The sequence below is a fragment of the Gadus macrocephalus genome, chromosome 11, assembly GCF_031168955.1.
Source record: "Gadus macrocephalus chromosome 11, ASM3116895v1".
In the NCBI taxonomy this organism is placed as follows: domain Eukaryota; kingdom Metazoa; phylum Chordata; class Actinopteri; order Gadiformes; family Gadidae; genus Gadus; species Gadus macrocephalus.
The window spans coordinates 15,768,832-15,779,649 of NC_082392.1; the positions used below are offsets into that span (position 1 = coordinate 15,768,832).

Consider the following 10,818-nt stretch of genomic DNA (forward strand, 5'->3'; position numbering starts at 1 on the left):
TTTGCCTTAGCATGATCTGAATAGATGTCATAGATCCATCTGAACAATCTGCACATAGGTAGTGATATTTTATTAAATGACAATGCGGCATCATTCATTGCAACCGTTTCTTAACGTTAAAACGTGTAACTACAACCTTTCACCACTAGATGTCTGTAGAGACCATGAAAAGCATGGTGGTTCCTTTGCAACAAATTCTCCACAGTTAGGACATGCCCAGTAGGCCTACCATATTCGCTCGTCTGATTGGCCTTGCCGTTGTTCTGAAAATCACCTGGCTGCTATTTTTTTCCCCAATAGACAGAATTGTAAACATTGTTTTGGTATTTTTTTAACAAAACAACTTGCTCCGTTTTGGTAAAGCCTACTTTTCCATAGTAGCTGCTAGGCCTAATTTTAAACTAGACTGTTCTTCCTTGCTTTTGATAAGATCAGGATGGTCACATTCATCCAAGTGTGCTGACCTGTACCGACCTGGTTAACATGTTATTTCGGGGACTGCAATCGGTTTCCGGTGGTGTTAGCCTACGGTATATTAATAAATCGGAGAAGTAGTAGGCCTAGATGATTGTATTTATTTACACATGTTTAGAATAGCCTCATCCGTTCTTAACGGCCGTGTAGGTCGGGTCGGTTTGCATCGGTCCTGCCGGCAGCTCCTGGTCCTGTGGGCGTGTTCCCCTCGACTCGATCAGCCAGCGACTCAGTCGATGCTCTTGCGCGAAGTCTGCAGAGCGCCAGCACACTTTTCAAGTGAGACGAGAGGCGCAAAAAAGTGAAGCAGAGCTCCGAGTCTGGACCGACCGCGCCGCGCGACTCTCCCGGTTACGCAGCGGTTACTCAAAGACTTGTTGGACTTGAAAGTTTTTCTCCTCGACCTCTTTGGGACGTTACCAACCATGAACGCATCTCGAGTGGTGACGATTTACTTGCTCTTTGTTTTCCTCTGGAATATACCATGTTTTCAGTCCGCTGCTGTTATTTCTCCTTCCACGCAGAGGAGGAACAAGGGAGGCAGAGCGCCCCATCCTGACGCGGAGAGATCATCCAAGTTGTTAGTGCGAGAGATGTTCTCCTCTTCTCCCGTCACGGACCATCTCCGTGAAGACTTGAAGTACGCCGTGGTGCCCCACGACTATATGATTTCCATATACAGGACCTATTCCGCCGCGGAGAAACTGGGACTAAACGCCAGCTTCTTCCTCTCCTCTAAATCTGCCAACACCATCACAAGTTTTGTGGACCGTGGAGCAGGTTGGTTTGATTCTATGGTCCGATTTCATCACAAGGGGTTTTTGGGCATGTATTGTTTTGGTGTAGGCCCATTGTAGACGAGGAGTCTGCAAAGTAGGATTCATGTTTTTTCTAAATCGCCAGTGTCATTAGTTATGAAATACAATATTTGTTAAAACCATAGAAATACACAACAGAATCAGAAACAGAACAGAGAAAAAATACCACAAGTAGGCCTATACGCCAAACATGAGTCAGTATATAAGTTTATATCCCTTTCAATACATCAATTAGATGTAGGCCTATTTATTCAGAATGAAGAAATTAATCCAAAATAAAATCTATTATGCACCTAAATTCTCCACCAAGCTGCACATATATTTGCCAGAAATTAGTCACTATGAATTAAAAACGACGGAAGGTCCAGATAGCCTACAGTTTATTGAGCCGTTGAAGCGCGTAAACTTTGCTAAGCATTATGTTATATTATATTTCAATTGACCCTCGAGTAACACGACAGTAAAACCCTAATTGAGCCTTTCTCTGAGTGAGTTATAAATCACCGACCAACTACACCATAAATGAAGGCCGAACAACATTTCCTCCTCCAGATAAACCAACTGAACATTTTAAACCGCTTTTTATCTATTCAATATTATGCACAATGGCCTATTGCCCGGTTTTACGGAAGAAATTATCAAATGAATAAAGGTTGTAATTCCACATTGTCTAGTTAAATCTCCTTTGAACCCGGTGCGGCGGACCACGTTGACACAGTGGGGTGGGGTGATGTGAAGAGCAGGTGTTTGGGTCAGTTAAATGTGTAACCAAGTGATGGGACTGAACAGAGTAAGCAAACACAATCAAATAAACAGAAACCGAGCCAACAAACAGGGAAATAACACCCCGAGTTAATCTTTGCACAAATTAACGCTAAATAAAGGCAATCTTTCTTTGCGTCCACTTCTATTTAAAACCCCGACGCTCGGGTTTTTGGAAAGTCTGTTTAACGGTGTTATAGAAAAACGAGCGAATTTCTCCTGGGTTTTGGATTTCATGTGTCCCCGGCTTTGACCCCTCGATGGTCCCCTGCGAGGGTTGCTGCATCGAACCGCTGATTGGAGTATATTTGAACTCTATATGATCTAATTGAGAGTTCGTGTCATAACATATCAACCAGTGTCTTTCTACTATAATGGCCTAGCTCAGCCGATGGCACCCTCAAAACGTCAAGTAAAAAAAATTGAATGAAAGAGTACTTCCTTCGCTGTGAAGTGGTTGGGTTTGAAAGGCGCGCCTCCCCGTGCGACCGCCACTTTAATTGCGGAACACAATATTTGTCTTCCGTTCTTACTTTGCTCCTTCGTGGTTTCGTTTGGGATTTCACCACATTTTAAAGTGTTGCATTTCATTAACCATGCAGAATGACCATCGACGGAGAGAGGCCAGCTTAACCTATTGTATGAAGACAAGTTATTGGCGGCGGCCGCGTATATTTTAGCCTATAGTTACCCAGCTTTTACGCACCAGCTTGCAGTGGGCTCAGAGGGATTTTAGGTGGTGATATTTTTTTTTCTGGAAATAATATTTATAAGAGAAGTCACTTGTCCAAAATGATAGAAAAAACAACAACAATCCAATTTGAAAATCCCTTTTGATGAAAGGAAATTCACGATGATTCTGGTTGGCCTCCAAAGCTACCGAAACATGTCCCCCCCCCCCACCCCCCCTCTCTCTCTCTCTCTCTCTCTCTCTCTCTCTCTCTCTCTCTCTCTCTCTCTCTCTCTCTCTCTCTCTCTCTCTCTCTCTCTCTCTCTCTCTCCCTCTCTCTCTCTCTCTCTCTCTCGCTCTCTCTCTCTCTCTCTCCCTCTTCCTTTCTTTCTTTCTCTCTCCCACACACACACACACACACACACACACACACACACACACACACACACACACACACACACACACACACACACACACACACACACACACACACACACACACACACACACACACACACACACACACACACACACACACACACACATATATAGGTATAACACATTTATAACACATTGAGGTTTCTGTTTAAACACTGGAGAATGTATCTGAGCAAAACTCATATTTAGGTCCATATAAACAGCCTATAAACCCAAATTAAGGATTTGCTCTCTAAATCTAGCTATAATGAAATTTAAATGATATACATATTTCAAGCTGAAGACCAAATGGTAACACACACATCACACTTTGAGTTTGAGATTTAAAGCATTTGTTAATGCTCCAATTTTTTTTGTGGTTTTTATTTGTTTGATAACTTACATAGTCTTGAATTGTTTGACCAGTTTTATGCAACTACCAAATCATATTAAAAGGAAATGTTTGTAATTTGTAACATAATGACATGTCAACGTCTCCGTTGATAGATTTACGTCGCAGTTTAACGTAGAGAGAGACAAATGATCCAATTATAATTTCTTCTCACTGACACCTTTTTGGAAAGAAATACATCTATACATGTAGGTTGTAAAGGTGTATGTATTCTTAACTAAATGAACTCGGAAAAAAGCTTTAACCACCGAGTGTATAGTTTAGAAAAATCAGGAACGGCCGGATCTCAAGCACACTGGTTTACCTCGATGAAACATTTAAAGGCCCTTGGGGTATGTACAATAATAAGGCATTAATGGTGGAGTGTGGGTGCCGTGTTGTGCTGTTCTTTTGACTCGGCGCTAAATATCGTTACTTATGAATGTCCCTCGTGTTTGTTCAACAATTTGTAATAAAACATGTTCCAACCAAAATCGAGACATATTCCAGTAATCTGGATTTAAGTGCTTCCCAATAATTTAGCAGGGCTAATTCATATAGGCCGAATGTGTTTTACGGCACATGGTGAAATTATATAATAAATCATTGAGTGAAATTAACTTGTGGCATGAACAAATCTTTCGAATCAGATTATTATTAGAGCAGACACTGAATGAAATCGAATGATTGGACTCGTTTTTTTAATAATAGGTAGGCCTATAGGCTATAAAACAGGTATACCATTATGGTGAGTCCTATAATTTGAAGTCTTTGTGTTGGCTGAACAAGAATCTCGACACAAACTTCGTATACATTGATTCTACCATTTTAATGGGGTATAATTCAGATTGTCAAATAAAAATAAATCAGTAGGCCGAAATATTCCGTCAATGTGGGTCATTTTTCGCTGAAAGTAGGCATGCTGTAAGGGTTTAATGTCGTTGGATATGCTTGATTACATTGAATAAGAATAACAATAGCTTAGATTATGTCCGGCTTCTTATGGATTTAATGAAGCGAATCATTCAAGGTCTGATTCGGGAACGAAAGACAAATTAATATCAGCCCTGATATCAAATTTACAAATACATATCGACGTCCACTAGGCACAGCCGTGCTATTTTATTATGTTAAAAACATACTTCCATTTGATCAAGCAGTCAAGCGTTAACTAGGTATTTGGCATAAACCAAATATAAGATGTGATCGGGCCTTAGTAAATCCTCTGCCCTCTCATGTGGGAATGCACTCCCTCCCTCCCCCTGCTGAGCACTGTACACTCTAAGTGAATCTGACTGCAATTATTTCTCTCCTTTATCCTGCAGACGATCCTTTGCACTCTCCTCTGCGACGACAACGCTATCTGTTTGATGTCTCGGCACTTTCAGACAAAGAGGAGCTCGTCGGAGCGGAGTTGAGGATATTTAGAAAAGCGTCCACGGAAGTCCAGGTCCCAGCGACGGGCCCATACAACCTCCAGCTGTACCCGTGTCGCTCGGAAAGACCCCTGCACTCCAGATCACTGGATCCGCTGGATTCCAGAAAACCGGGATGGGAGGTTATGGACGTGTGGGACATGTTTAAAGACCATCCGCGTTCTGCCACGGGAAAGCCAGCCCCGCTTTGTTTCCACCTCAAGGTCACCCTCGGTCGGTCCGACACGGAGGTGGACCTGCGGCAGCTGGGACTGGACCGGACCGGCCGCCCCCAGCAGGAGAAGGCCATCCTCGTGGTCTACGCCAGGTCCAAGAAGAGGGAGAATCTTTTCAATGAAATGAAAGAGAAAATCAAGTCGCGGGGCTCAGGCAAGGAGGAGGAGGAGGAGGAGGACAGGGGCCTCCAGTTAAAAGCCCGCCGCAGACGGAGGACTGCTTTGAATAACCGCCATGGGAAGAGACACGGGAAGAAGACGAAATCGAGATGCAGCAAAAAGGCGCTGCACGTTAATTTCAAGGAGCTCGGCTGGGACGACTGGATCATCGCACCCTTAGATTACGAAGCGTACCACTGCGAGGGGGTGTGCGATTTCCCCCTGAGGTCGCACCTGGAGCCGACCAACCACGCCATCATCCAGACCCTCATGAACTCCATGGACCCCAACAGCACGCCGCCTAGCTGCTGCGTCCCGACCAAGCTCAGTCCGATCAGCATCCTTTACATCGACTCGGGCAACAACGTGGTGTATAAGCAGTACGAGGACATGGTGGTGGAGCAGTGTGGATGCAGGTAGCTCTGGTGGGGTCAGAGGTCAACATCGGTGGAAGATAGCCCCACGTTAAATGGCGGTAAAAACATTTTGTTAAGTTGGCACGCATGCGCGTTTCCCCACACACAAGTACAGAAAAAAAGCACACCACGAGGCGATTGTTATATATAAAAAAAGGGATAGACCTACAAGGCGCCGTTTGCTATTTATTCAGACTCACACATCACAATCATTGGAATGACATGACACGTCACGACACATTTTCAACTCGGAAAAAAAGAAACCATCAGCAATCGGACTTAGTTTCCCCAATGCCCCCAAGACATGGATTTAACGAGGTAGGCCTATACAAAGATTGATCGAAAGTATAGAAAGAGGGACAGAAGGAACAGAATAGTGGGCCAGGATCAGAAGGACGTGGGAATCCGTGGGAGCCTCTCGCCAATTGGGTTGCGCTACGCGCGCCAACACCGAGTCAGTCCACCACACGTCCTAGGATTACTGGCCGACTGAGTACAGGTCCGGGCTGAACGATGCACCTGTTCGTGCCTTCGGTGCCAGAAGAAGCCGGGGTTGGCCAGTTTGTTGCAGCTCTCCCAGTCGACCCTGCGATGGGACCCATGGCTTTAACTGCCATGGCCCAGCTGGGGACTGTCCCGCTCGCCCCGATGTGCCCTCAACCGGCGGGCCCCGAAGGGCCCAGCTCCACATTCTACTGGACACACACGTTGGTTTGACTCTGAGGAAGAGAAATAGCGCAGAATGCCTTGAAGAGATTCCCCACCCCCCTATAGGGATTTATCATGAGCTGCCTCCATCCAGGTTCCCAATCAACGCCAGGCCCTTTCTGAGGTCTACACAGACGACCGTTAGTCTCGACAAAACGGACACAAACCATGACGTGCCTACATTAAAGCGGAAGGGTTGTTGTGAAGACAAAGTACGGGGTGCACCACGCTGCCTTTAGACGTTCCTGAGAAAAACACTTGCTCAGAGTCGGTTTCTATACTAAATGCACTTCCACATCTAACTGCGTTAAAGTCACGCGGTTGTTCCTTTGAAAAGAATGGCCGAAAGAAAGACTCGAGAGGAGATGATATTTAAATGCACATTAGCTTTTAATGCACTGCTGTTCATTGTTTTGAGCTGTAAATATTTGTATAGTGAAAAAAACTTTACAAAGTGCAACTAATGAAGAAATGAGAAACGTTTCTTTGTAAATATATAGATGCACTCAAATTGTTAAAATGTCTATTCTATAATTATTTTATTATTTGTGGTGTACAGAGTTCCCTGATAATCGTATATGTCTTACATTAATAAGAGTAATTTAAGGTGTATTCAATATTTTTTTTTGCAGAGGGTGGAAATACCATTATTAATGTCTACCTCATAATCGCATAGAGGATCTGAGTTTTGAGGTGCATTCACCTAAAGTGTAAAGAGTTTTTCAATGCTATATAAAAAAAATCATATATATTCCTATATTATTGGATAACATTTGACCCCATTACTGTACAAATAAAGTCCAATATAAAGAGCAAATCTACCCTCCTTGTTCTTCCCATCTTAAGCTCCGCCCTCCTTTCTTCAAGCCTCCCATGTGCTTTGAGCCTCATGACTGGCAATACACGTTGTCTACAGACACACAAAAACATCCGCAGTGTGTGGTTGGTTGGCTATTACTTATGGAGCGGATTTATTTAAGACCCTGGCCAGTTTCAATGGAGTAAAATAAACATTGTAGAACCATAACATTGTCTTTCAATACTGAAATCAGAAGCAAAGAATGTTATCTTCCATCAATGTATTTGTGGTGAGAAAGAAGTAATGACTATTTGCTGTTTTTTTCGTTTTTTTAGTTACTATGACTGTTAATAACAAGATATGAGATTCTATTTGTACATTGATCGTTTGTGTTCCAGTCCTATATCTATGCATATTAAACAGTCTTTAAAAAATAATCAAAGTCATCAATCTAACTGACTTAAATGTTCTTAAATTGCATTTCTTAAGCTTATGGATCATCCAAGGGTTGACTTGTGCTATTTTAGTAGCTAGTTGTACAATATACTATCCAGAAATAGGTTTCAAAATTTTACATGATTGAAATGACAGTATATGATCCCCAATGTGTCTGCAGGGTCTGTTGCCTTATGCTATGAAAGCGAAATATTCTATACCCGTCTAAAACTATTCACTCTACAATCGCAGACAATGAATGTCATTGTTCAGTGTACGTCTGGTTCAGAACCGTTCAAAAAAAGCTATGTAAACATATGGTGACCATCCAAGCAAAAGGAAATACACGGACTGTCACTGATATGTTACTGAATCCATGAACCACAGCTATTTCCCAATGAATTAGCCAGCCTGGGTCAAGTTTACTTAACACTTTAATGTTTCCCAATCTGTGGATGAAAAAAAAAAGGTACGTTTGAAAGCAGGGATTGCTTCCATATAGGCTATCGACCTTGGCCTGGAAACAATTAGGAAATAGCTTTGAAATGTTATATGTTGTCCAGGCCCTTGTACAGTATCATGTCACTCCCCACATGTTTGCTAGGGGAAGTGGAGGATGCTAAGTGCACTCTTTAGCAGTCCTGCAAATGGCTGACACAACAACCATTCCCCTGAGTATAACCAAATGGCCCTTCAGGCCATGTCTATGTGGCGGATGGAGGGGCATCACCAGGAAGCTATGCGCGGCTGCTACTAGTGATGCACTTTCCTCTCCCCGATATGTGGATAAGTGCTGGGGGTTTTGTCGAAGAAAAAGCCAGCAGTACAAAAAATGATTGTGAATGCTTTGGTGATTATCCCAAATAGAGATGAGAAATATGTGTGCAGCCTTTGAAGGAGAACTTCAAAATCCATGATTATATGTCATAGTTTAGCCCGTATTAACGCAAGGGGGGGGGGGGGGGGGGGGGGGTGGGGGGGGGGGGGGGTGGCGGGTTGGGGCGGGGGGACAGAGATATGAAACGTACCACCAGGTGACTTTACGGAGTAAACGTTTGATTTATATTTATTTGACAAGCTCCTGGGTCTGTTGGGCACTGCACTGAGCGGAAGACTGAATATAGGGAAACAGTTAAATGGTGATGAAAAGGAATGGAATGCTTTGTTTACCCCCAGCACAATCCCTCACTCTTACATTGAACCCCTCTCTAAACTCCTTCTTCATACGAACCACGTTGTTGTCTATCTGCCGTGGGCTCATTCAGGGAGGGAGGGAGCGAGCAAGAGAAGCTCTGTGTTTATTTGAAACTCCGTCCTAATGTTTTAGTTTATTCAAGGAAGAAATTGGCAAAGAAGCCGGCCCTTTTCATCAGAAATGCGGAGAATGTGTAACACAAATACAGCCTTGACACCTCACATCTGTGCATAGATGCTCTCCTCGTAAGAGACCCGCGATGCATGTGCAGAGGCATCATGAGCGAAGATCTACTAGGTGTTGGTCAGAGTGGAACGCCCGGGACTCGCTCCAAGGCTTGGGGCCATGTTGTGTTCCCCGTGTTTAACCCCTGCATTATCAGTGATGTCGTTATCGACAGGAAGGAGATAAATCAAACCGATCTTTTGGACGGCGAAGATTCCGGATCGTGCAGAAGAATGTATTAAGGGCACTGAGTCGTGGTATGAGATAATGCACATGGAATTTCTCACGCTTGGACTTGGGTTGCAGCTGAAAGTTCAAAAGTCTGGGAGAGAGAGAGAGAGAGAGAGAGAGAGAGAGAGAGAGAGAGAGAGAGAGAGAGAGAGAGAGAGAGAGAGAGAGAGAGAGAGAGAGAATGACGAGGGGGTGAGCGAGAGAGCAAGAGGTACCATGTGAATCATTCCTGTGTGGACCACTAGCAGAACCTTTTTTTCCTATAATTTTACTTCTTACGTTTCATTAACACCCTACACCCTACGCATTCATTTCGCCCCCGCTTGTTGTCCTGCTTATATTGTGAAGGGTTCGTCTTGTGACAAAGAGCATCATATGCCTCCCCACACATCCTGAGGTATGTCGGACTGCGCATTGCGTGTGTGGTGTGCCTATGTGTCAGAGGCCAGAAGGGCAGCAGCGGTCTGCCCAGATGGAGAGGTGAGTGGTGCAGAGGAGCAGCAGATGCCTGGACTGACCCCTACCGCTGCCTCCCATTGAACCATGGGCCCCCGCACAAAGGCAGGGGCGGATCTCAACACTAAATACACTCGCTTGTGCCTCAAAGCCAGAGGTCACACTGCTTTCTGCAATTCTTCTTCCTGTTCCCCAGAAGCAGTCAGACACGAAAGGGACGGAGAGGGTGGTGGGGGGGAATCAATGAAGACGTAGATGATTTCAGAACATTCTTTTGTTTCAGCCGCTCTGCAAACAGTAAGCAAGACATAAAAAACAAAACAAATGATTTCTTCTCTAATTGGATTACCGGAGAGGGAAGCGCACGACAAAGAGTTGATGGTTGCCCTTGGCAGCTGCTCTTTAACTAGAGAATGGACAACAAACCAGGAAGCAACAGCACGAGCATAACAAAGGATTTGGGTGTTCCCTCTAATGGGGCATCTGCCCATCTCTTATGTCACTTCAGACCCGCGAAGGGCAGCTATACCTCTGGAGTTTTAAGGGCCGAGGACCACCTAATTGACCCAGACAATAAAAGGACCCAAAACCAATCATCAGACCATAAGGTAGCCAGGGAGAGACAGCAGAGACTCACTTCCCATCGCCGTAGATAACCTGCTAATTGTATTGCACTGCACAACCTTTTAGGGGTGAGGAGAAACCCAAGAGCAGGGTGTCTTCATTCATTACTTCTTCTGCTCTACTTCACAGCTTCAAAAAACCTGGGCTTTAGAGGCCTCAACCTCCCTCGCTGCGCGGTAAGATAGGTGATCAAAAAGTATTCTTTTTTTCGCCCCGTCAAGGTCTGGGTAGGCTCCAGAGACAAAGGCTTTGAAAGCCATCAGAACCTCCGACACCAGAGAGAGAGGGCGAGAGTAAATCAACCCGAGTTTGGTTGATTGATCTGCACGGAGTACGTGTCCAGCCAAACCTCTTCTCTCTCTGTTTATTTTCTAGAGGAATGTCTTTG

The 10,818-nt window shown here is 44.4% G+C and overlaps 1 protein-coding gene across 1 annotated transcript; it reads left to right on the forward strand.

Moving 5' to 3' along the window:
* Positions 1–272: 272 nt before the first annotated feature.
* On the forward strand, positions 273–7,710 carry gdf6a (growth differentiation factor 6a). Its single transcript, XM_060065219.1, has 2 exons — positions 273–1,254; positions 4,857–7,710. Exons 1-2 carry the CDS (start codon positions 900–902, stop codon positions 5,759–5,761), a joined length of 1,260 nt encoding a protein of 419 aa, XP_059921202.1. The 5' UTR covers positions 273–899; the 3' UTR covers positions 5,762–7,710.
* Positions 7,711–10,818: the final 3,108 nt, after the last annotated feature.

Bases quoted from the DNA above. Each gene is read 5' to 3' on its own strand.
- gdf6a (XM_060065219.1), top strand. From the start codon at position 900: ATGAACGCATCTCGAGTGGTGACGATTTACTTGCTCTTTGTTTTCCTC. The intron at 1,255-4,856 runs GTTGGTTTGATT...TTTATCCTGCAG, and splicing joins TTTTGTGGACCGTGGAGCAG to ACGATCCTTTGCACTCTCCT.